This window comes from Dryas octopetala, chromosome 1 (genome assembly GCF_963921425.1).
Source record: "Dryas octopetala chromosome 1, drDryOcto1.1, whole genome shotgun sequence".
NCBI lineage: Eukaryota > Viridiplantae > Streptophyta > Magnoliopsida > Rosales > Rosaceae > Dryas > Dryas octopetala.
Genome location: NC_141366.1, coordinates 15799308 through 15824832, shown reverse-complemented (window position 1 = coordinate 15824832; position 25525 = coordinate 15799308). Strand labels below are relative to the sequence as shown.

The 25525-nt window shown below is 35.2% G+C and overlaps 5 protein-coding genes, 1 long non-coding RNA gene and 1 other non-coding gene across 10 annotated transcripts; 3 read left to right on the top strand and 4 right to left on the bottom strand.

The window, feature by feature from the left end:
* Positions 1–810: 810 nt before the first annotated feature.
* Positions 811–1705, bottom strand: LOC147298464 (uncharacterized). The gene has a single exon (XM_086229152.1). It carries the CDS (start codon positions 1591–1593, stop codon positions 940–942), a length of 654 nt encoding a protein of 217 aa, XP_086085278.1. The 5' UTR covers positions 1594–1705; the 3' UTR covers positions 811–939.
* Positions 1706–2622: 917 nt separating this feature from the next.
* Positions 2623–5562, bottom strand: LOC147298463 (putative carboxylesterase SOBER1-like). The gene is made up of 6 exons (XM_086255675.1): positions 5245–5562; positions 4385–4437; positions 3957–4080; positions 3729–3850; positions 3166–3273; positions 2623–3073 (listed from the first exon to the last, which is right to left on the bottom strand). The coding sequence occupies exons 1-6, from the start codon at positions 5504–5506 to the stop codon at positions 2984–2986; spliced, it is 759 nt and encodes a 252-aa protein (XP_086111801.1). The 5' UTR covers positions 5507–5562; the 3' UTR covers positions 2623–2983.
* Positions 5563–6619: 1057 nt separating this feature from the next.
* On the top strand, positions 6620–9212 carry LOC147298462 (mitochondrial pyruvate carrier 4). The gene is made up of 5 exons (XM_086247216.1): positions 6620–6795; positions 7705–7803; positions 7976–8028; positions 8619–8692; positions 8902–9212. The coding sequence occupies exons 1-5, from the start codon at positions 6741–6743 to the stop codon at positions 8945–8947; spliced, it is 327 nt and encodes a 108-aa protein (XP_086103342.1). The 5' UTR covers positions 6620–6740; the 3' UTR covers positions 8948–9212.
* A 1280-nt stretch (positions 9213–10492) lies between these two features.
* Positions 10493–12799, bottom strand: LOC147298461 (uncharacterized). Of its 2 annotated transcripts, none has more exons than XR_015119922.1 (3): positions 12512–12799; positions 11235–11393; positions 10493–10866 (listed from the first exon to the last, which is right to left on the bottom strand). It is a non-coding gene; the product is annotated as an uncharacterized LOC147298461 (long non-coding RNA). The 2 variants fall into 2 exon arrangements; XR_015119923.1 differs by having other exon boundaries at positions 12518–12796.
* A 1616-nt stretch (positions 12800–14415) lies between these two features.
* Positions 14416–14517, top strand: LOC147298460 (small nucleolar RNA snoR109). Its single transcript, XR_015120153.1, has one exon. It is a non-coding gene; the product is annotated as a small nucleolar RNA snoR109 (small nucleolar RNA).
* A 233-nt stretch (positions 14518–14750) lies between these two features.
* Positions 14751–16659, bottom strand: LOC147298459 (uncharacterized). The gene is made up of 2 exons (XM_086229037.1): positions 16023–16659; positions 14751–15559 (listed from the first exon to the last, which is right to left on the bottom strand). Exons 1-2 carry the CDS (start codon positions 16462–16464, stop codon positions 15045–15047), a joined length of 957 nt encoding a protein of 318 aa, XP_086085163.1. The 5' UTR covers positions 16465–16659; the 3' UTR covers positions 14751–15044.
* Positions 16660–21995: 5336 nt separating this feature from the next.
* ATCES1 (Alkaline phytoceramidase (aPHC)) lies at positions 21996–25091 on the top strand. Of its 3 annotated transcripts, XM_086251349.1 has the most exons (4): positions 21996–22184; positions 22524–22571; positions 23037–23373; positions 24095–25091. In XM_086251349.1, the coding sequence occupies exons 3-4, from the start codon at positions 23120–23122 to the stop codon at positions 24606–24608; spliced, it is 768 nt and encodes a 255-aa protein (XP_086107475.1). In that variant the 5' UTR covers positions 21996–22184; positions 22524–22571; positions 23037–23119; the 3' UTR covers positions 24609–25091. The 3 variants fall into 3 exon arrangements, with proteins under 3 accessions (XP_086107475.1, XP_086107468.1, XP_086107483.1); XM_086251342.1 differs by lacking the exon at positions 22524–22571; XM_086251357.1 differs by lacking the exon at positions 22524–22571 and having other exon boundaries at positions 21996–22211.
* The last annotated feature ends 434 nt before the right edge of the window (positions 25092–25525 follow it).

Sequence of the window (25525 nt, the reverse complement as noted above, 5' to 3'; positions counted from 1 at the left end):
GCATTTTAGTAACACAAGCAAACCAGCTTTCTAATTCTACACAGTTCAACTACTTAGCTAGGCAGGCAGCAACTAAGCCCTATCCAGGCTATATATAGGCCTATGCTATGGTGGCTAGTCACACTAAAGTACTACTACCAAATAAAGGATCAACCAAAAAGGAAATTAGCAGTCATTGAATCAAATCAAAATAAAGAAAAGACCCACACAACAAAACCCCACTCCATGCTTCATAACTCTTATAAGTTATAACTAGCTCTCTATGCTCCTTTTTTTTTTTTTTTTTGTGGGTATTCCATTTTTTGGCTGTATTTCAAACCATTTCTTTTTTATTTTTTGGTCTAAATATCTCAAACCATTTCAAGTAGGAGCCAATTTTGATAGAGAACATTAAAAAAAAAAAAATTCAGCTGCTGGAAGTGAGCACATGATGAACTCAAAAAAAAAATAAAAAATTTCCCTTTTTTATAGAATGAAAAATCTCTTACTATGCACAGACAGAGTGCTAATTGCACTAGCATCTTTGTTTAGAGTAAGGTTGACTAGGTCATCCAAGAAATTGCATATACTAACTATACAATCTAATAGAAGTCCTCTACCCAGTCCCAATTAATTCTACTATACAATCCGAAATTGCATATACTATATCCAGACTATCCAGTTATAGACAGAAGACAGATTTTAACATATATGCATCCATATACATATCCATGGTTATCTTAATTTCTTGCAATATTAATACAGCTAAAGCTACTTACTTTGTGCTGACCCATAAGTCCAAATTAAACTACCCATTTTTTCTTTTACATATACTTGAAAAGGGTAATTTATGGCACAAAAAAAGTTTATCTTTGAACATGATCAAGATGAAGAAGATGGAAGTAATTAACTAAACCCACCTCATAATTAAGTCATACTGATGATCAGTACTTGTTATACTTATTGACTCCAGACAGTACCCCATATCCTCTCTCCAAGAAAGCTCACAAACCTTCTCACTGAACCTTTCTCGGAGGAGTCTTCATCATCAACCCCTTCACCACAAGCACTACTATTCGTACCAGTCTCCTCATCCACCATGTTGGGCTTGGCCAACTCCTTCTTCTTCAAACTCAACTCGGACCGCTTCAACTCATCCGACCCATTATTACCCCTCTTCCTTCTCTCCTTCCTATTATTATACTTTGACCCTTTACTCTCAGCCAACAATCCATCTTCATAAGCGTCGATGATTTCGTGGATGAGTTGCCGATTCGGCGACGCGTCCCACCGGACCCAGTAGCTGGTGTAGCACCTGAAGCAGTTACAGTTGAACCGCGGCGGGTGGTCCCCACCGACCCCGCCACTTGCGCTGCCTTTTGTGGCCGTCTTACGGCTGGCGGTGGTGGTTGTTCTACGTGGACCGTAGGATGGTGATGATGGGTTGACGGAGGAGCTGCTGTTTGAGCAGGAGATGAGGTAGGCCAGGACTTCTCGGTCCTCGGGAGAGAGAGCCGCCGCGAGGGTGAGGATGGTGGCGGGAAGGAAGGCCAGGTGGTCGGATATGATTGGCGGTGACGGATGGACCGTGCCTTTACGGTACAGCTTCTTCATGGCTGTTATTGGTTGTTGATGAGATTGGTTCAGAGGAAAAAAGAGAGAGTGAAGAAAACAGAGGTTTTGGCCTTTGAAGGGTTGCTGAGGTTTTATTCAGATTTCAGTGAGAGAGAGAAACGGAGGCATTGGAGTTGGTGTTGTGGTGATGTATGAAATATGAAAGTTGAGGTCTGATTGGGGAAAAATCTTCACGTGGGGTGCAGGACTTCTGAGCATCTCGTGGACATGCACCCTCAAGTGAGTGAATAGGATTCTACGGCTGTGATGTTGTGTGACAACAATAGCCTCTTCAATGCAGATGCAGATAGATCCAACGGCTAAAACATATCTTAAGATGAAAGAATGTAAACTCATTGGGATGCAGACAGATCCAAACGAGCAACAACTATATCATATGATGAAAAAATGTGAAATGGTTGAATTTAATGGTTAAAAATTTGTGTATTCCCACCATAGATGTTGTGGGACAACATTGCCTGATCAGTCCCTCTCTCTCTGTAAGTAGGGTAGGTGGGATTGGTGGGGCTTTTTCAGTCTTAGCTTGGCCTTATCTGTGGTGCTATGGCGCATGGGCCAGGGTTCAGCCTCAACTTTTCTTTATTTTATGCTTTATTTATTTACTTATTTTGGTTAAAACTCAATCTCAGTTCCAAATTCTAGTTAGTTATCTACCTTTTATTACTACCTGAGGTCCTGAACAGCTGAACCTGATCCCAAACAAAGGTCTAGGAGCTAACATTTTCATTTGGGTTTATTAAAGATTTGTGCTTTCAATCGAATTACAAGGATTTGGCTTTGTTAACTAACTAATCAAAAAGTTATGTTATACTTTAAAGACAATGCCATTTTGACTGTGTCAAAAGGACTTTACTAAATGCTTGAAAAATGTCATGGCAAGTGAAATGTCACATACATCTGATATGATATCTAATGGCGTGCATTTTGTGCTTGGATTTGTTGACTTTTTTTTCTTTTTATTTTATTGACTTCACTTTGCTGACTTGGAAACTGAATATACTGTGTTAAGAATCTCAATTGCACAATGCATTAGATGGCCTTGTCTGTGAAAATAAAAATACATGAAGGAAAACCAATGATTGCTGAAAAAGATTATGTTCACTTCAAAAAGAGAACAGAGCAACCAACTACTCTTCACAATTTGCAGAACCAATTGAAAAGAAAGTTCACACTTGATAGGTCTGCAGTAACCACACAGAGCACCTTATTGCTTTCCTCCAATAATCAGATTCAAGACAATGCTAATTTACATAAGCAAAAGGGTAAACTATGAATATGGAACTGGAATATTTGAATTTCTCCAATTTATGATTGAACACCAAGGACCTATGATTATAATCAGACGAAAACACAGCATTCCCACAGACCTTCAAGAAGAACTTTGTAGACGAGTTTTGATCCATGATTCCAGGTACTTGAGCTCCTCATTGCTTATTGAATGGCCTAGACCAGGATAAGCCTGCAAATTTAGGACCAATCAAAATTTAGGAGTTGCATACAATACAAATCAAGTGGGCATTTAAGAAGTGTAGCATTGCTTGCATATGATACCTTAAACTCGCAGCTTACACCGGTTTGTTCAAGGAACGGGGGGCCTGCTTGTCCAGCTTCAAACAATACTGTTTTGTCAGCAATCCCATGAGACCACAGAATAGGTGTCTGCATGTGTACAGGTAGCAGATTCTTGAATCACATGGAAATCTCACAATAAAACACCAGTAATTCTTTCATTTCAATCAAATTTAACAATGAGACCACAAAATCATTTTTTATTTTCTAAAAAAATTAAATTTAATAGGAGATACAAGAACGACATATGGAAATAATGGAAGATAAGAACTCAAGTGAAATTGCTTTTTCAAATCAAGGTGTCACTCCCGATCAGGGGTATGTGACTGAGGCATGAAGTCTATTATCATATCCAATGGTATGACTCTAATAGGGGCCACATGCATTTTGAGTAACAATTCACAAAGTACAAAGACAAAGGTACCAAAAATTAAAGACAAAGGTCACAAAATTATTGAGGCACAATAGCAGATACTGATTCTAACAAGAATAAGATTACTGTATGGCACTGCATTAGTGAGACATCACAGTTTTTTGAAAGGTACCCTCTTTGCATCTGGTGAAATTTGTTCTTTTATAGTTGAATTAAAAGCAAGCCATCCACTAAACACCGCACCTCCTCCTAGAGTTTTAGGGTATAGCAGAACACTTGCCAATGTCAAGGCACCTGGTAAGAGGATTGTAATTGCAAGTCAACAGCAGTAAAGAAACTCAATCATGCAAGTGTTTCGAGCTGAGTGTGAGTGTGTGAGTGCATAGAGAAAGAGAGAGACCTCCTTGACTGAATCCACACACAAACACATTACTGGGATCTGTGCCAGCAGCTATCTCCTTGTCTATCATCTTATGCACATTCTTAACTGCTTTAAGGAGACCACCTTCATCTTTTGGAGAATCCTGAAACATGTAACGATATGGTATTCGATATAAGCAATTTCATGATCAAAGGTTCAAGTGGCAATGTGTAACAGGACCCTGGAGGGCCTGAGTGCCCACTCTTCAATTGAATACAAGACATAAATTGAAAAGAGAAAGACTTAAGCAGTAGAAAGGCCAATGGCCTTTTCTGCCTAATGGCAGCTCATCTGACTTTAAGCATAAGGGTGGAGGATGCAATAACAGGTTCAATATAATTTGAGCATGTTCCTAAAATCTATCAAGCAGATACAGAAAAAAGAGAAGAAACAGAAGCATAACTTACAGCTGTTATAGGAATCTCATGGATGTCAAACCATGAAGGCATCACAGAACCATCTACAAGAACAAGCTAATCAGTATGCTGAAATGGCTTTAGATCTTACTGATTTGATTTAGATCAAGTCAAGTCCTTTAATGTACATATGAGCACACAGACATCTTTGAAATATTAAAGTCCAGCCATGCCTTCAATGACAACAAAATGATTTCAGCAGTTCGAATAATGACAGTAAATCTCTACTTTATTGTGAAACCCCAATTCTAAAAGCAATAGAACTTACGTATTGAAAATCAAGATTGCATGCATCATAGATTCACAATGCTTTTGATAATAAAAGGACTACCTTAAGTGATCCATCTCCTCTTCATGATTCTCATTAACTTCATTATGAGCACTCATTTACTACACTTTGAACAATTCAAACTTGCAATATAAAGCAAATATTTTCTCTCATTAAGGGTAAAATAAAAAAAAGTAATTCTCCATCTGACCACTTGTCAAATTTTAACCAGAAATCTAAGAATTATAATCAATACGTTGCAAACATTAAGCACTCTTCAGTCTGGTCCAATAAGCATTTGATCAGTTGGTCTCTCCCATTATCTGTTCTAACAATCCTTCTAAACGTAACTAATAGTAATAGCCACGTTAGTAAAAATTCTCCAAACACATGTCAAGCAACACACAAAAACCCATAATTATGTAAGAAAAACAGAAGTACCCATTTGAATAAATGCATTTAATTTGTAAAACAAAGCCATTAAAACAGAATTAAAACAAAATACAAAGCAAAACAGCCATATACAAGCTAATGCATATCAAATACAAGTACACGGAATTTATGAGTGTAAATGTGAACGTACAGTTGCATGTGACTGGGTTTGAGGGAGCAGATGGAAAGGACCAGATAGTGTTCCTAAACTCAGGGGAAGTGAATAGGGTCTTGATGGGCTCGTTGGCTGGGCCAGAGTCACCCAACCCGTGAAGCCACAGAACAAAGCTCCGAGCCATTGACTCTGGTCTTGGAGAAGATTGGTTTGGCTGGAGGTGAAGTATGAGCCAGATGGTGCTACTTAGTGTGACCGCAAGAAGAGCAATTGGCTTTGCTAATAGCATAAGCTTCATGCCTGATTATCATTCATGAAGCTTTTCGGCTCTCGCAAATTTGGGGGAAATATATGTGAAAGGACAATATACTCCTTTAACCAAGAAAAAGACAATATACTCCTTTGACCCAAAAACAATATACTCCTGTCTTAGAGTTTAGGCCCATCTCCCACCAGTCCCACCTACCTACTTAACCCAGCTTCAGTCCAACAAAAGATTTTTGAGTTGCCAAAGGACAATATACTCCGAGCGTTTTTTTTTTTGATGATTTTATATTAGGTTTTAACTTTAAAATTTTAAGTTACGATTTCATTCTATACCATAGGGAGAAAAATACCTTTCAAATCGAAAGATACTTTATTATGAATTAAAAATATTTTCTTATAATTTAAAAAAATTTTATTATAAATTTAAAAAAATTTTATTATAAATTAAAAAAAATTTTTATTAATTTTAAAACATCTCTAATCTCTATTTAAAAATTATTTTTCTAAAGAATCCAAACTTAATTATCTCTATTTCATAATATGAATAAATGTTATTAATATTATATCATACTAATATAAATATATCATTAAATAATATTTTTACAGGTTGGACAAAATTTTAAAATATTAAGAAAGTGGTTAAATAACTTAAATGTCTTTAATAAAAACAAAAAATGGTTAGTTTCTAAAATTTCTAAAAAGAAAAAATCAATGTAAGCTTTAAAAGAGTTAATTACACTTACACCCCCTCAAGTTTATTGTCGTTTCACATATACTCCTGGAATTTAAAAAATTACACATACACCCCATGAGGTTTCAAAACTATTACATATAACCCTTTACAAGAGAAAAAAATAAATAAACAAAAAAAAAATATTTGTATTGAAGTTGGACCTTACACCTTGAGTAATTTTATTAAGCCATTTCACGCCTTAGTATGTTTTTTTGCATAATTTTTCATCATTTTTTATCTTATATAGGGGGTTATATGTAATATTTTTAAAACCTCAGAGGGTATATGTGTAATTATTAAAATTTTAAAGAATACATGTGAAAAAACGATAAATATCGGGGTGTAAATATAATTAACTCGCTTTAAAAATCGAGTTCTTCACTGGCGGCTTTAAAATTTATTCGCGACGTCCGTCGTCAGGCAAAGCGGCAAACTTTTGATTGCAGACGTGGCATCATTCAGTTGGCATCATCCAGCGGAGATATTAGTCTTTGACTGTGAGCGAGCGAAGAGAGCTACAGAGAGAAGATCCATGGCGACTTCGAAGTTCCAAGCGTTGTGGAATCACCCGGCCGGCCCTAAAACCAGTGAGTCAGATTCACTCGAATCTAATATCCGAAATTATCATATTGTTTAAATATTTTTATTCGAATTGTCATATTATTTAAAGATTTTTATGCGAATTATCAAGCTTCCATATTTGATTTTCCGTTTTGCGCGATTTAGATCGTTTGTTTTGGATTGGTCATTAACTTGACTTGTCCCTCAGTACCGTGGTCATTTTTCGTAGCAAAAAGATTGATTTTTGACTCACGACTCAGCTCGATAGATATTAAATCGGGTTATTTGGGAATTGGGATTTGTTCGAAAACCCAAAATGAATCACATTTTTAACTATTTTTGTAATAAAGAGACCCAATTGTGGGTTTTATCCTACAAATTAGAAGTTGGAGGAGTAGTTGTTTCTTTTAGGCTGAAATTGCTCAAGTTTCTATTTTTGCACTTAAACTTTGATCAAGCTCGCTGCAAATTACTTTATTTATTAAGAATTGAAAGTGGGTTAACGTTATGGAAAACAAGTTTGTGAAGTGCAGTGCATTTAAAAAAACCTAATGGAAATGACCTTAAAGCAGAACTCGAAGTTGGATTTCTAAGCATTACTTCAATTGATTATAAGTAGCTTTCACAAGTTCAGTTTTACAATCCATTTATTTTATTTGCATTTAAAATTTGTTTTGCTGTATGGAACAAAGCATTGGTTGAAACCAAGTTGGCTGCTACATTGATTATTGCAAAAAAATTCAATTACCCTTTAGAGGCCACCTAAAACCACTCTATAAATGCTTTGTATAGAACTAGTTCAAGAGCGCAGTAGGTTAAGATCACTCCAAGCTTTTTCTTATTGAATTGTGATTTATAGTTTGACAAGATTATTATTCTAATACTATTTGTTATGTATTGATAGTATATATTAATTAACTACTCTGTTATTGCAGTTCATTTTTGGGCACCCACTTTTAAATGGGGAATCAGCATAGCTAATGCTGTTGACTTTGCTAAACCGCCAGAAAAACTTTCATATCCTCAGCAATTAGGTCTGTCCATATATGCTGTTTGATGTTTTACAGAAGTACTGCTGTAAATGTACGCAGAGTCATTTTTCTTTTACTAGTTCAAGCCTTTTGAGATATAAATTGAGTCACCTCAATGTTATATCTATCTCACTTCTTTTTTTCCTGTTTTTCTTATTCTAATGTTGTTACCCAGCTGTTGCATGCACTGGAGTTATATGGTCACGCTATAGCACTGTTATCACTCCGGTAAGTATAAATATGGATATAATGTTCCTGCATCTAGAAGATCATAGATTGATGATAATAGCTCCGACTCTGAGAGTGTCACATAGCTACTTTTATGTGAAGTCTATTTAACACTGACTTTAGTTGCATAGTCCATACAATGCGTGCATATATGCAGCTTGTGTTTTCACCTTCCATCATTAGCTTTTTGTTATTTATTATCAAATTTGTAGGTCATGTGAACTGGGAACATACATATTTTGTGTAGATTTGGCATGCTCACTCTGTGATGTAATTTAGGTTTCCTTCACATGATTGATGTGGTAGATCGTAATTGTGGTCATGAGTTCAATCTGAACTTTTTCTTTCAAATGGATATCTGTTTACTCATGCATGCACTTTGATGAGAAAATAGAACAGAAACAGGGACTTGGTTGCAGGTAAAAGAAGATAAGTGCCTGCACTCATCCCCCAATATCTCTTTGTAGTAGTACACTATTAGTCATGTAACGATGAGTCTTGGTTTTCTTTTTTATTCTCCTTCTGGGAGCTTTCCTGGATGGAGTGTCTGCTTGAATTTGATGTTTGGTTTCTGTAATTTATAATTGCAGAAGAACTGGAATCTCTTTAGTGTGAATGTAGCAATGGCAGGGACAGGCCTCTACCAACTTTCACGTAAAATAAGGTACATTCAATTTCATGTTATTTGTTGTTGAAATTTGGTGATGATTCAGTAAAAGGAAAAGGATATAGCTCTTACAAAATGATTCAGTAAACAGTGCCAATGGTTTTAATTGAAACCCATAATAAAATTTGTGTTGTATCAATGTTTCACATATAAATGTAGTTGTCCTTGAATGTGGCATCTCTATGACACAACCTTCTATATTCCAGGCATGATTATTTCTCTGAGCCAGAAGCAGCTGTTGCAGAAGAATGATGACGAAAATTGCCCTAACGACATCTTCTCATGGGTACAAGGCTCATGTAGCCTTGCCTCCTTCCCTTGTATTGAATTTGATTTCTTACATGCGATGAATGGTTGCCTTCTTGGAGGGTTTGGATAGTAATGTTTGATTAGGTGTTGGTATTTCATATTTGCACTTTTCTGTTGATTGTCAAAGTATGCTGGTAAAGCAACTGAAAATTAGTGGGCAGTTGAACAGCCAAAAACTTTTGTTTGGTTAATAATCTTTTTTTCTGTATTTCCTTGTTAATTTCTTTTATTATTGTTTTCATTTGCAGCAAATATTTATTGCTATGTGCAGTTCATTATCCACATATGTGGAGTTCATAATCTTAAAGGGCATTGTCTAGGAAGAGAATAGTGTGTGAACAGTGAGAACTGGGGTTGCTTCTCATTGTCAGTTTATCACCCAAAAACTTGACACGAAATGCAAATTTAACCCACTGATTTGTTTAAATTAGTTCCAAATTGTTGGATCTAATCCAACGGCTGGACTTTGTGTTTTCTTTTAAGCTAACATGCGGGCATTCTCTTAAGAGACTTTTGTATACAAAGGCTCACTAATAGTTACTCTGATTCCAAAAATTGGTTCACCCCTTAAAGATGTTTTGCAAGTGGGAAAGTTGTTTTCTTGCTAAAAAAAAAACAAAATAAAATAAAAAATAGACAAAGTGTAGAGAAATACAGCTAGATCATTAGCTAGTTGGACTAGCAAAATGTTTAGCGTCACCAAACTTATATCCCGATTCCCAACACTTGCTTAGGGCTTATTGTTTGTGATAAAAAAATATTAGTGATTTTGACATTAATTTGAATTCAACACAATAACATATTCATGCATAATTTACATTGAACCCTAGGAGTGGAGCCAGGAAATCTTGTAGCAAGGGCCACACAAACAATAGAAAAGAAAATAAGACATTTACAGTACTCTAAGTCTCTAAGACAGACATCAAAAGCAATTTATCTTAAGAAAAGCATCAAAAACAAAGAAATATAAAATATATAACAAAAGAGTGGGGTTACTTGGACACAATGATTTTGTAACTTGATTCTTGACCCATTTTCTTTTATGAAATTACTTTTTTCCACCACATATCACCCATAATTATAAAGATTAACTATTCAAATGATGTTGTGAAGTTTGAGGAGTTAATTACACTTACACCCCCTGAGGTTTATCGTCTTTTCACATACACCCCTGGGGTTTAAAAAATTACACATACATCCCTTGAGGTTTCAAAACTATTGCATATAACCCCCTACAAGAGAAAAAAATAAATAAACAAAAATGAAAATATTTGTATTGAGGTTGGACTTTACACCTTGAGTAGTCTTATTAGGCTATTTAACCCTATAGCATGCTTTTTTGCATAATTTATCATCATTTTTTGCTCACTATAGGGGGTTATATGAAATAGTTTTGAAACCTCAGGGGGTGTATGTGTAATTATTGAAACCCCAGGGGATGTATGTGAAAACACAATAAACCTCAGGGAGTGTAAGTGTAATTAACTCGAAGTTTGAGTTATGATATTTGATTTAATTTAATGAAAATTCAAATTTAAAGAATTTGTTAATGTTCACGATAAGAATAGAAGAGAAGACGACAGGTTTTACAATGACAAATATGCTCAACATATTGGGCATAAAAACATAAATTGATTTTTTTTTTTTTTAGTTTGCAGGGCCATGGCTCCTCTTTGTCCTTGTACGTTCTGCCCTGCCTCCAATTATAGGCTCAACAATACTTGAACCCACTGACTCAACTAACCATTTCTGATTTAATCAGCTTTCAAAGCAGAACCATTATCACTGTCATGTGCGTTCAAGCCCAAACTCAAGTCCAAAGTGCTTTCACTCAGATCTTGGCATACTATCTGACTATTGTCCTGAAAATGAAACCAAAATTCAATTGAGCATTAATGCTAATAGAAAATGAAATAAAACCCCATTGACTCATCATAGAATGCTACTACTGATATGCTTTCCTCAATTTCTTATATAGAATAAGATACTTAAATGGAATCCCTCTACAAGAAAGTCCAGATGGACTGGAAATGGTTATGCACCAAACCTTACCATCAAATTTAACTACCAGCAAAAAATGTCCTTTGTCATCAGTCAATTAAGGGTTTCTACATTCATCAATGCATATGATCAGCATTTGTTTCCAGCATAGACAATACTTCCCTACAAGAACTCAAAACAAGAAATGCTAGAAAATATGACAAGCATAAAATAGGCGCAAATGTTTCACCTGATTTTCTTCCATGGGGATGTCATTAATGTCGGGTTTTTCATCTAAATTTTCATCCTTGGGGGTTGCCTCTGTTTCAACAGGCTCGGGATCGATTAAGTTAGCTTCATGTTCAACCTGTTCTGCAGCCTCATTTTGCTGTTCCTCTAGTACAGCAATCTGCATTGTCAAACAGCTAAAGCTATCACTCAACAGCAAACCCAAATGAAAGGAAACAAAATAATGAATAAAGTTGAATTGATTCTCTCCATTTACCCCCATTCCAACAGTGAAAACTTAGTCTAGCGATGTTATGGTGGTAACCTGGGCCACCATTACCAGAAAATGAACTCAAATCATTACTATTGTTAGAGTCATCCTTCATAATACACATCTTCCACAATCCATTAGAATGCATGAAGAATCATAGAACCCAGGCGTAGTGCGTTTTTTTCAAATGTTTTACTCTCTCCAAGCACCAGTACAAATAATTATTCACAATATTACAAGCTCAAATGGGACTACTTTATTGTGGTTGGAGTTAGGAGTTTAAATAACTAAAGGACTGAGCATGGATAATTACTTTCCTAACTATCCAGGGCAAACCATCTTTTTCTCCCTCCAGCAGCTATAGTCTACCACCATAAGATCACATCACCAGTTTGCAAGAGGGAGGAACACTACTGATTTTATAAACATAGTTGCACCAAATAATTAGGATGATGCTTGATTCAGTCAACCATGCACTAATGCAGGTTCTAGAACAATAATAGAGGGCCAGACACACCAAAAGCATTCACAAAACAATTTATTCACCAAGTCTTGCTTATTTGCATAGAATAAATCCAGATCTTATCATAAAGAATGGTAGCATAACGAGTTTTCGAATATGTATGTATGGCTGGAAACTCTTTCCAACCCAATAAGATTCAGAGAAATACCAAAAAGAACCAAAAAAACAATCAGTAATTAAGTAGAATAGCACTCACTAGAGAACATGTCAATGTATAACCTCAAAAACCAAACTTGATTACAGACATACCATATCAACTTTGTGAGAACTCAAATTGCATATTATAAACTATCAAAGCTTGAACATCTTATCTACTTTATTACAAGAACAATATTCAGTTTTTATGTCCTATAAATATGTGCGGAGTAGCTCATCTAATTTATTAAATGAAATCTTGCAACCTCTACTAGAATTACAAAATCACTGAACTTGACACAACTCAGGAAAGTTGAAATCCAAGGTAAAATTGAGGTATTAAATTAACAAACAAACCCAGCCAACCCACCCTCACCCCCGATGTCGATCCATCCCTGACGATGACGGTCACTTACAGTCTCTCCCTCTTCCTCGAGCCCTCTTGCTTCACAAGTTATCCCCTTTCGTTATGTATGTGTACGTGGATGAGAGAGAGATAGAGAGGCGCCAAGCACAGCAGAGAAGAAGGAATGAGATCTCCTTCAGCTTAAACGGTTTGTTTTCATCCAATATGTAGACACACACACACACACATATTGTATTTCTGTATAATATTTATAACTTCTTTTTGTTATTTGTTTTGATTTTTTGGTGGGTTGGGTTCTCATGAGATTTGCTTATGCTTGATGGGTCATGGGTTATGTTTAGTTTCAAATATCTAAGCGATTAATGGGCGATATGCTTGCATGGGCAGGGGCGGATCCAATTAAGGACCAGGGGCTCAACCCCCCACTCACTTTCAAATTTGTATTTGTATATATTTATTAAATGACAACAAATCCCCTTTTGATAAATGATCAAAACCCTATGTAGTAGGATTATAATTTATAAAAGAGTGTTAACTGTACATATATACATACCTACACACGTATACTTATATCATAAAACCTACTCATAATATTGCAATTACATTTAAAACTCAAATCTTATTGTAGGTATGAAAAGACAACATTTACAATAACATATTATTTCTTGAAGTATGGTAGGTTTTGATAATTGACTTGCAACTTAATTTATATGGATTAGGCCATGTGCACTGTTTAGGCTTTTTGACAATTATAATTGACTTGAAATATAGTAAGTTGTACAATCAGATGAGTGATTAAACGATAACATGATTGTATATAGAGAATGATATTTTGGAAGAGATTGATAATGATACAATCATAAAAACATTTCAAAAGACGAAAACTCGTAGAGGTCAATTATAAATGTACGTATAAAGTATAAACTTTATAAATAAAATATTTGAATTTTTGTGGTAATTGTTATGCTTTATAGTTTTTATTATCTTTGTTATTTTTATTTTTTTTTTTAAATATCTAGAAGCCCCCTGACTAATTCTCTGAATCCGCCTCTGCCGCCACTCACCCTTTGCCACAGCCATGAGCTTCCCCCAACAATCCAATAATTTTCTTACAGGTGGGGGCAAGGTGTTTGACAAAATACCTCAAAGAGAAGCTGATAGGGGCAATTGATCAAGCTGCAGGGCAAAACACGCCAGAGTTGAATCCAAGTGAGCAAGCCAAAACCAATCATATTAAGCAATATCTTATATAACCATATCCAATCCAAGTGAATTATGCAAATAGATGTCTCTCCGCAGCAACCAGTGCTGCAGGGAAGAGAGAGAAAAAGAAAGGGGCAAATGGGCAATAGGCTGACCGCTGATGGGGTTTTTTTAATTTTAATTTTAATTTTTAATATTATTGTGGTAAAATGAAAAGTTGGGAAATGTGAAAAGATCTTAGCCATATAATAATATTGGAGGGTTGAGATTAAAACCCTGGTATAGTCTGGCACCAAAGAAACGGTAGAGGATCCATGTCCATTGGACGGTCCCAGATTGACAGCTCCTTCTAAACCCAACAATAGAACATTGATTGTATAGTACTAGATCATCATCCGTAGCACCGGATGATATGCCTAGCTTCACAGATAAGCGGTTGAGATCTAATCCTCTTCCACCCCACTCAACATCATTCAATATAAATTAGCAGCCCCTAGGGTTTGAAGGTCCATCACATTCGGTCTCTCCATAGCTCTCTTTGGCCGTTTAGCGTTTCATTCAGATTTCGGTCGCTTTCATAAGTTAGAGTGCAAAAAAAGCTTCTCTCTTTCTCTCTAATTTTCATGTATGATTTTGTGTTTCTCTTGCTACATGTACCAAGAGAAGGGTTAGAACCAGTACCCTTGATCTTGAATTTGCCATAGTGGCTGTAGCTAAATCGAACCGTTGAGAGGTTTACTGGCCGGTCGTTGTGAGATTTCTACAAATCTCTGTCGACGGATCTGCTTACCGAGCTTCTCACATTTCTTTTATTGTTTTTTCTTGACTTTCATTTTTGGTGTATTGAATGAACAATATGAGAAGGGGAGAGGAGTGAAATGGCATAGGATTTAGCCTTTTCTTGAGACCCTTCTCTGAAATCAACAGTGTGTTTCATTGGGTCACTTTCCAGGCAAACATGCTTTGAGATCCCCAGCTGTTTGCGTCTATCGGTGCCTATATTCATTTTCATTTTTTCCATACATATTATCCACATTAATTGAACTTGAAAAGATCTTTTATTAAAATTAACTTCAAAATCTTAGTAACTTACAAATTAAAATTCATACATTTATTCAAAAAATAATAATATGGGTATTTTACAAATTTTGTCTTCTAAAAAAAAACAGATGGGTTTTTACAATCACACCAGTCCATAAGGACAGAAGCCAAAAATTCACAATCTCAAAAATCCATATTAGCAAAAAACTAGAACAAAACAAATGAATGCTATGCTATTGCTTCTAATTTCTATAAGAGGAATGCCATTATCACAACTACAACTGCCTGAAGTCTATATGCCTATGCCTTTGCCCTGAAAAGCAGCAGTCAAATGGCCAATTCTCAAACCATTCTTGGCAGCAAAATCATCTCTGCAATAGTAACCAGACTCTGTAGGCAAAGCCTCAAACCCAAGTGATGTCTTCACACCAAAACTACTCTCATTGACTTCCAAGGCCTTGTTGGCTGGAACTGCATTTGTTGTGCGCTTGTAGGAACCAAACCACTTGGCCTGCATGTACCCATTTCTTCTCCATGGAGGCATTGGCATCTCCATGCTCTTCATGGACTTTTTGATGGCTGTGCACATCAGTCTTACAATCTTCTTCAGCTCCTCAACTTCTCCGACGAATATTGTTGGGAAGATGTTGAGTAATGAAGTGTATCGATTTGTGGGACGAGCGATGTCGAATTCACCAACAAAGAATGGTTCGACAATGTAACGAGTCCCTTTGACATTGACATCAATGAATTCGTAGTCCCCTGCTGGAAAACGACTGGATTTCACCCACTTTGATTTGCACAGGCCTAGACATTAATTTGGATGCATAATATTAGTAACAAATCTCAACAATTCTCAATGCTTAAGCAGCTGTTGTTCAAGAACTACTACTAGTAAGTAGTAATGGTGCCAAAATTTATGTTGAAACAGTCATTCAAAAAAGTACCATTAGGCCTTCTACTCAGGGGAGACCCAAATTTTACTCAGGGCCTAAATTATAGGCAATATGATATTGAAAACCCAATTGGGAAGTTGGGATTTTTCTAGCATACGAACAAATTGAATCCCCCTTTTGATAAGTGAACTAGTCTTGCTTTTTTGGGTATAATATAACCCTCCTGATCAACTCGTTTATACCTTTCAAATTTGTGACCTTTTTGTAGTCAAGAAGATGGAACTATAGTTGTTCAATCTTGGATTCTAATTGAACTAACCAGCTGAATTCTAAATTACAAGCAATTAAAAGAAGGCAAAATTGAATTGACTCACCAGCATCAAAACCCTTCTCACGCAAATGAGTCATGAACCTGCGTTTGAAACCTCTGGACGACCTGTCCCCAATGATCTCGGAAACAGCTTCAACCTGAGCAACAATGCTTTGCTTCACATCATCATCAGCACCATCTCGATTTTTATCAAGCAGAGTTTGTAAGGTGTCTTTGGTCTCTGAATTATCAGACAAATAACCCTCCGATTCTTGGTCAAGTTGTTCCTTCTCATGCTGTAATATCTCTTCAGCATCAATATCCCCTTCTCCGCCACCCCTTTCAATGAAAGACTTGACAAGGTCCGACAAGTCCGCCAAGCTCTCCTCCCCTGCGGCCGCCGCCGAGTGCTCGCTCCCGCTGCTCTCGCAGAGCCTCATCCGAGCCACCTCGTCAAACGCCGCCGCAACTCTCTGAAACCTCACCGGAATCCTCGCCATTTTCATCGATACGTACCCTTCAATTCTCTCCTTTTGTGCTTTACGCTTTCACTTAAACTATCTTTCAGCTTTCACTTTTGTGAGATAGTGATTCAAGTGGGTTTTTATACAGAAAATGAGAGAGGTGTTGTCATGTTGTGTTCATGGTGTTTACATAAAAGCCAAAAACCCAAAGAATGAAGATGATGACAGGATGTGAAGATCTAAACGCCGCGCTCTGCATTATTTATAGGCATGCATACCTTTATTTGTGACATGGTATGTATGTATGTGGGTTTCATCCCGTTATTTTCCAATGAATCTGGCTTTCTTTACATCCCCATTCGCTTTGTTTCTTTTTTTTGTACAATGATTTGTTTTTGAGCAAAAAGAATGTAAGATATACAGGGATTGTGTAGGAGTGAGGATACCGTGGAAGGGATTCAACGATTCATATTAAACTCCTTGTTATTATAAATTACAGATAAATTACGCCTAATTAATTATAAATTTAGATGATTTGACCATCGGACTTGGATCCTCTGCCAGGCAAAATATACCAGACTGATACCCAATTTTTAATCTCAGCCCTTGATTCAAGTTTGATGGCTGAGATCTTGCCATATAAAAAAAAATCCTCTTTTTTCATAAAATGATATTGAAAGATGTAAAAAAAAAAAAAACAAACCACCATCAGCCCACCGTACCCACTGCACTACCCACTCCTCCGGCTTTCCCGACCACCCTCCCTAGTCCCTACCTCCTACCATTTTTTTCTCTATCTCTATTCTTTTCTCTCCCTCTGCACTCTCTTTCCTTCTCTCTCTCTCTCTTCCCTCCAGATCGGAGTCCTGAAGTCCGACGCAGAGGCGATGGTGCAGGTGGCTAGAGCTTCTTTCTTGTTGAATACATGGGTGAATACTTTTTTTTTTTTATGGGAGATTCAAACTCATGACTTCGAATGTTGGAACAATTATTCTTAAATCACTAAAAATACAAGCCTCACAAATATTAATTAAAATATTGAAATGAGGAAATATGAACTTCTTGATGGCGTTGACTATTATGGTTCATTCCCTTGTCTAAAACCAGCAACTAAAATAGATGTTTAGTTACATGATCATATATCCTCTGAAGATTCAACTGCAAAAATGGCGAGACCCACCAGACTATACACTTTGTGTTCTCTACTAATGGCATCACTATTTGCTTATTCTGCATCTGTGCAGTTAAATGACCCTGGTACACTAATCTTGCTGCCCCTTTTTTTTAATTACAATGTTAATCAAAATCCAAGAAACTCATCCAGACTTACAGAGATAGAGAAAAAAATGGTAGGAGGTAGGGACTAGGGAGGGTGGTCGGGAAAGCCGGAGGAGTGGGTGGTACAGTGGGTACGGTGGGCTGATGGTGGTTTGTTTTTTTTTTATTTTTATATCTTTCAATATTATTTTATGAAAAAAGATGATTTTTTTGATATGGCAAGATCTCAGCCATCAAACTTGAATCAAGGACTGAGCTTAAAAATTGGGTACCAGTCTGGTATATTTTACCTGACAGAGGATCAGGTCCTTGACCATCAATATTCAATACTCAAGTGGACTTAAAATGGGTCCTTGTCTCCTTGATCGATTAAGTCGCCATCTGACGTGGAGCTACCTCTTCGACTCGATCTTTACTTAAGAAATAGCAATCGATCGCTAATTTTAGAGAGCTCTGGTGATGTGCTTCAATTTTACTTTTACACTAAAAGTTATAATACAATTTGTTAAAAAAATACAATAATACAACTTGAAAATCTACTACAATAATATCACTCGAATTTTATACAAAGTTGACGAATTTGAGTTGATCATTACTTAGTACAAAGTCATTACTTAATACAAAGTCATATGTAATACCATCTACTAACACTAACTAGTTGTGGGTACAAAAATTAAATTAGAGGGCAGAGTTTTAACACTAACAAAAATAATAATTATAATAAAAAATAACTAATAATAATTTTTTTTTTTTAGCTACTAATAATAATTGTTGAAGAAGTTAGTAATTGTGAGAATATAAAGTGTGTTGTTCCATATGAAAAAATTATAGTCTTGTGTAACAACTTATAAGGGTTTTGGCCCTTCCCTTCTATTGCTAATTGATTTTCGGTTTGATGTTCTAATTTATTTATTTTTATGGTATCAAGAGTCTTGCATCAATGGATAACATAAATAATAAGCTTATTCGTGTAAATATTCCTTAAAAATAGCTTTCATTCTCATTTTGTCCCTTTAAATTTTAATCTTTTCACTTTGTCCTCCAAATTTTATAAACCCTATATTCCTAAGTTCGTCAATAGCTCTGTTAAAAAATCCGACTTGTCGCTTATGTGGATGAGCGATACGTCAACTTTTTTGACGGAGTTATTGACATACTTGACGAAATATGACTTATTGAAAGGATTTGTAAATTTTGGGGAACAAAGTTAGAAGATTAAACTTTAAAGGGAAAAATTGAAAAATAAAAGTTACTTTTAAAAAGGCATTTGCGCTAATAAGCCTAAATAATATGATGTTTTCTATAGAACAAGCTACCATATCTTGCGTTAATTTATCACCTTGAAGGTTGGTTTATGGGAAAATAAAAGGGGATAAAAGATATTTATTGCCATATATACTATCCCATATAACAAATGGACAATTAAAAGACATTCCACAAAATATATATATTTGTGAGAAAATGCATGATTACTAAATAAAAAGTCCATTTGGTTTTATAAACTGATCCATTTGATATAAAAAAAAGGCTTATTTATGGATTTGTCTTATGAAATTAACCTTTTTTTTTTTTTTTTTCACTTTACCTCATGAAAGTATAATCCTCTCACTTTGTTCTTTAAAGTTTATAGTTTCATCTACGCCTTCAACTCCATCTATTATCTGGAGTTGTAGAGCTCCGTTTTTAGTAATATTTATATGGTTGTGAAGATGCATACCTTCAAAACGAGTATAAGATTGTTGATTTTGGTAGAGGTTTGATGAGTCCAAAATCAGGCCAAAGTTGAGATAAAAATTGGATTAATGAATAAAGTTGACGAAACTTGGCTATTGAGAATCATTTGTAAAGTTTGAGGGACAAAGTTGAAGAATTTAATTTTTAGGAGACAAAGTGAAAAAAAAAAATTAGTTTCAAGTGGCAAATTCATAAATAAGCCTAAAAAAAAAAAAACCACGACACAAACTGCGTTGGTGAACAAGTAACAAGAATTAATGCATGGGGTAAAATATCCGAGGGGAATATGCTTCTTCTTTCTCTCTTTTATTTTCCTTCTTTGTAGGAATATCCGAATATGCATTGGGCTAATTATACATCAGTGCGTACGCCTGAATTTTCAAGATCACAGATTTTCTACTTTGGGAGTTGGGCAAGTATTGATCTGTGTGCTTGTTGTACATATTTGGAAATGGGCCCGGTTTTTTTTTTAAATTTTAGTGGTGGAAATGTCCTCATTTTACACTGTTCTTTTTTATGGCACATTGCATAGACTTGTTGACTCAACAGTGAAATTTTAACACCATGCATGCACTATGGGCCATAGCATTCTCACACGTGGCTCAACCTGCCACGTACCTGTCCTCTCCTCTTGGATGTGGAAAACAGAAACTGAAACCATTGCTGCTGTTCATTACAATGTCCAGGTTCAAGGAATCTCAATTTGTGTCCATATGCATTGAATTCTAGTTTTTCTCGTCTTGAAATAACATATACAACCACAGACCACGGTTTCAGGCTTCCAGCCGCCAAACCAAAATAAAACATGTGAATAAAAAAGTAACTTTTCAATTTTGATAGGCATGTGCGTTTTTAATAGAATGCGGATTTGGTGTGTGACAAAAAAATTTAGTTTGGATCTTCCTTCTATTATCTTTTGGTTACCAATTAATCTTCCCTCTTATTGGGTACATAATAAAAAATTTAATATTAATTGTTCATATTTTTTTAAGGAATATTTAAAGTGCAATTTATTTTATGAGTCTTTTTTAAACTAAAATCTATAATGATTTAAGATTTTTAATTAAGTCATTTTATTTTTTTTATTTTACGGCTTTATGTTAGGTTTTAACTACAAAATTTTGGGCCTCTACAAAGCCCACTCTACATCTTGAGAAATACCCTTTAAATAGAGTAAAATACTCTTCAAATCAAGGAATGACTTTATTATGAATTTAAAAAATTTTCTCATAAACTATTATGAATTAAAAAGATTTTCTTATAAACTATTATGAATTAAAAAGATTTTCTTATGAATTTTCTCAAATCAAAGAATAACTTTATTATGAATTAAAATAATTTTCTTATAAACTATTATGAATTAAAAAGATTTTCTTATAAATTTTAAAACACATTCGATTTTTATCTAAAAACTGTTTTTTTAAAGAATCTAAGTCTAATTATATCTTTTTTTAGTTAGTTATCTCTAATTAAAAGGTTTGCAACCCCTTCTAATTATGCTAAACATGACAAATAGGGTTGATTTTGATAATAATTTAATTTACTATTTATTTATTTGATAATAGTTACATGATCAAACGATTTTTGATTTAGTTAATTTTTTATAGAAACGATCTTCAAAGAATTATTTATAAAATGAATGGTTTAAATCATAAAATATACTATAAAAAAAAAGTAGATAAAAAAGTAGATTAAAGAAAGTAGATAACATTTTGTTGCTTCATATCAGTCAATGTCATTATCTGCTAGAAATAGTCCGAGTACTTCAGTTTGGTACTCATTCAGTCATTTATATCATATGAACTTTTAGGGCAATTTGTCTCACTCTTTCATTATTGTCTTTCATTATTTAATAATGGATATATGCTTTCAACTCTAGTAATGTCCAAGATTGTGTATATGACCATTGGTTGGGCTAGATACATTAATAGTGCAGTTTGCCATAATTTTTGTTTTTCAAAAGAAAAAAAATAAACAAAAAGTGACCTAAATCTTTGCTATTAGTGGGAAAGTATGCATGTGATAATGATATTGATAGAGCAACATTTTGATTAAAAATTTTAAGCATGAGGCTTTAGTTATACTAGACTAGATTTGGGTTCTCTATATTTTAATTGAATTGGGTTCCAATTGATCATTTATTAGAAAAACAACTCCTCATGAAGATGAGTGGTCTTGGGGATGATAGGGGACACGTGGCCTTCTCACATTCCAAAAGGAAATCCAGTTCCCACATTAATAATTTCATGTATTTCCAAACACTATAATGGTAATTTTCCATTCCCTTCTCACTAGAATGAGCATACCTATAATATTCCCAAGGACTCATTCCGGGAACCAAAGGGGCCTCAAAAAATTCTCATTTACAAGCCCAAATTGTAAGAAAGTTGAATGGACCCATTCAAATCTAACCATAGTTTTAAGAGTTAGGCCTGGACCATAGATGTGAAGCTGTATAATGGGCTGGGCCATCATTCTAAGTCGGCAGAAGTAAAAAAATAATCCAAACCATTGAAAAAGATGAAAGAAATAAAAAGGAAGAAAAGTAAAAAATAGTAAAAAGAAAGAAAGAAGCAGAAGCGGATTCGGTCGCTCTCTTCTCTCTCTCTGCCTCGAACGCCGAAAAGAAAAGAAATTTTCAACCTCTTGCCTCTCACAAGCCATCCCTTTTGTCATTGAAAATTTGAGAAGGAGACAGAGAGACCAAGCCAAGCAGAGAAGAAGGAATGAGATCCCCTTCAGCCACAACGGTTTGTTTTTGTCCTAAATATGCAGATGTATGTATTATATAATACAGCTATGTATAATATAGTATATGAAGATTGATTTTTGCTTTTTTGTTTCGATTTGTTGTTGGGTTTTGCTTTTTTGAGCTGGTTCATGGATTAATGGGTTATGGGTTATGGTCGACTCTGGCTTTTTTCTTTTTCAGGCTAAAAAAAGAAGATTGGATCTTATTGTCAATTTTGATTGTTTTGCTGTGATGTCGTGTATACCTGAGAAAAGTGATGTTGGTCTAATATGGGTTAAGGATTTTCTATATGGGATCTGATTATAGCTTTCCTGATTAGTGAATTTAATGGTTTCAGATTCATTGGATGGGAATTAGCTCGTCTTCATTGTCATGGATATGCGTGGTAGGTTGTGGTCTCTAGATGGGATATGGGTTACTTTTAGTTTCATATATCTAAGGGATTACTGGAAATTTTGATACTATTGTATGAGATTCTGTGCAGTTTAGCTTGAGTGGTGTAAAAATTAGACCTTTGTTTTGATTATGGATGAGAAGTGTTTTTGAAATGTGTGGCTTGGTTATGCAGTTAAACCTGTTACAATTATGCATGTAGTTAATGCATAGTGCATGATCACATGGTTTAGGATCTTTGATGTTATTGGTTTTAGGATGGACATAATTTTCTTTTCTAGTTCTTTCTTTGACTTTGAATAACATAATTCAAATGAACATGATTTTTGCCATACTGGTCTGTTGGCCTTTTTTTCAGTATACCATCTCTATTTGAATCGTGTTATTATGTGTCTTCTTTGTTTTTCTTATTATTTGAATTAAATTGCTTGGTTGTTAAAAATACTCTCTTGTGCAGGTGTATGGTCTGCAGGTTTTATGATCTCTGCAACTTTCTAAGTAAAAGACTTGGTTGAATACATTCAGAACATAGAGAGAGGAATGGCTGATGGAAGATCAAGCTTCTGGGGTCCTGTTACTTCCACGATTGAATGTTGCGAGAAGAATTATGCCTACTCTTCTTATGTTGCGGAATTCTACAACACTTTATCGAACGTCCCAAGCATTCTTTTGGCACTTATTGGTCTTATAAATGCCTTAAGGCAGCGGTTTGAGAAGAGATTTAGTATTCTTCACATTTCTAATATGATTCTTGCCATTGGAAGCATGTTATACCATGCCACTTTGCAGCACGTGTAAGTATTACTCTGAGTTACATGTTATAGAACTTCTAATGTTTGGGTGGTAGGCTTAATTCAAACCACACTGGAGTCTCATGCTCAATTAGAGTAATTGTGATATAGTGATAAAAGGGTTTAAATGGAAAATGTTAATGGCGTGTTTGGAAGCAGGAAAATATATATATGTAGACCTTTGGGTGGATTTTATACATTTTATAAGTAGCTACTGATGCAATCAAACAACTTTTTCTTTTAGTATTCTATTTGATTATAAATCACAAGGAGCAGTTGCAAAGATTGCAAGCTCTTAAAGGACAAATCGAAGCTCAAAGCTTTCATTCATCCCCTTCCCTCTCAGTATAAATAATGTGCTGTGATTCATGTGTTCAACCGATAGCGTGCTTAGGTTGGGTTGGTTAGTCGGCAGTTAAGACATTCTTCAATGGACTGGGGTATATTGCCATTATCCTTAATGTTTGAGGAACATATATGAATTCATGGAATTGAGATACTAAATTAAATTTCTTCTGGGTATCTAATGGTCGTGTTTTCCCAAATAGTGAACACACACATTCATATATGCATGTCCACATTAGGTATGCAGGTCTCATGCAGATGACCTCTGTAGTTGTATTAGTTTCTCAGTCTGTCAACTTTATTATGCAATTTCTTGTTCTTGTCAAATATATGCTACAGAAATGTACTCATGGAGACTATTTTCTGAATATATTACCAGGCAACAGCAGAGTGATGAGACTCCTATGGTTTGGGAGATGCTCCTTTATGTGTATATCCTCTATTCACCAGATTGGCACTATCGAAGTACAATGCCCACATTCCTCTTCCTTTATGGTGCTGTTTTTGCTGTTGTACATTCAGTGTTCCGTTTTGGTATTGGCTTTAAGGTGCATTATGTGCTCTTGTGTCTTCTCTGCATACCTCGAATGTACAAGTATTATATATACACGCAAGACTTGTATGCTAAGCGGATTGCAAAACTGTATGTGGCCACCCTTCTTATAGGGAGTTCGTGTTGGCTCTGTGATAATGCTTTCTGCAAAGAGGTATCCAGTTGGCCCATTAACCCGCAAGGTCATGCCTTGTGGCATTTATTCATGGGTTTTAATTCCTACTTTGCAAACACTTTCTTAATGTTTTGCCGGGCTCAGCAACGAGGATGGAATCCCAAGGTTGTTCATTTTATGGGGTTTTTGCCCTATGTGAAGATTGAAAAACCGAAAACCCAATGAAAGAAATTGAAGTAAATGGTGGGAGTATAGCTTCAGTTGAGACATCTTTGCTGGTGAGGAAAGTAAGCAAACATCAGTCGATCCCTTTTCAATATTTTTGTTACCCTTTCTAGATGGTTCAGAAGGAAGAATGATTTTTACTCTTTTTAGATGGGATATTGTCGTAATTTTCGATGTACAAGTAACATGTAACATACTTACAAGCTCTTGCTTGTCTTATCAGACCTGAGGGCTTATTTTTGTTTTTATAATTATTATTTTTAATTTTCAGAAACACAACTCTGATGCTGTCATGAGTTTGTTAAATTTTGAGAGAATCGTGGTTTTTTTTATAATTATAATAGTGTTGTGTCACGAGCAAAAGTTTGTTTTTAGTATAGTGGCTCTATGGTTTTTTACTGATTGACCACTGCAATTATGAACACAAGGTGGGTGACAAGATGTGGATTGTTTTATAATTTTTCGGTTTTTCACTTTTTCTTATATGGGTGTTATCACTTATCCCAGCCCAGTCAGATTGTTACCTACAAATGCATGATGAAAATTATTTGACCAAAAAATATAGTTAAGAAAATTTTATAAATCATTACATATCTGTATATATAAATATAATATGTAAAATTATAGATCCGGACCACCAGAGTGCAGATATCTGTATTATTCCAATTCAGGGTATGATACCCAAAAAAAAAAAAAAAAATTCAGGGTTTGATAAATTATGATTCACACTGTTTGGAATTTCTTATGCTATTGGTTCATGTTTGAACATCCCAAGCATTCTTTGGGCATCAGAGTCTAATGATGTTGTGTTCTGAACTCATACCTCACCAGAGTCCAATAACAGAGAAATAGAATGGTTGACATACAAAGTTCAGACAAATTTTAACCAACCTTGAGAGAATGTAATGACTAATGGC

Excerpts from the sequence above, each read along its gene's own strand:
- LOC147298464 (XM_086229152.1), bottom strand. The coding sequence starts at position 1,593 with ATGAAGAAGCTGTACCGTAAAGGCACGGTCCATCCGTCACCGCCAATC.
- LOC147298463 (XM_086255675.1), bottom strand. The coding sequence starts at position 5,506 with ATGAAGCTTATGCTATTAGCAAAGCCAATTGCTCTTCTTGCGGTCACA. Across the intron at positions 4,081-4,384 it reads ATGAGATTCCTATAACAGCT|GATTCTCCAAAAGATGAAGG; the intron begins GTAAGTTATGCT and ends TACATGTTTCAG. Across the intron at positions 3,274-3,728 it reads TTTCACCAGATGCAAAGAGG|ACACCTATTCTGTGGTCTCA; the intron begins GTACCTTTCAAA and ends GTACACATGCAG.
- LOC147298462 (XM_086247216.1), top strand. The coding sequence starts at position 6,741 with ATGGCGACTTCGAAGTTCCAAGCGTTGTGGAATCACCCGGCCGGCCCT. Across the intron at positions 6,796-7,704 it reads CCCGGCCGGCCCTAAAACCA|TTCATTTTTGGGCACCCACT; the intron begins GTGAGTCAGATT and ends CTGTTATTGCAG. Across the intron at positions 8,029-8,618 it reads ATAGCACTGTTATCACTCCG|AAGAACTGGAATCTCTTTAG; the intron begins GTAAGTATAAAT and ends TTATAATTGCAG.
- LOC147298459 (XM_086229037.1), bottom strand. The coding sequence starts at position 16,464 with ATGAAAATGGCGAGGATTCCGGTGAGGTTTCAGAGAGTTGCGGCGGCG. Across the intron at positions 15,560-16,022 it reads TGAGAAGGGTTTTGATGCTG|GCCTGTGCAAATCAAAGTGG; the intron begins GTGAGTCAATTC and ends ATTAATGTCTAG.
- ATCES1 (XM_086251342.1), top strand. The coding sequence starts at position 23,120 with ATGGCTGATGGAAGATCAAGCTTCTGGGGTCCTGTTACTTCCACGATT. Across the intron at positions 23,374-24,094 it reads CATGCCACTTTGCAGCACGT|GCAACAGCAGAGTGATGAGA; the intron begins GTAAGTATTACT and ends ATATATTACCAG.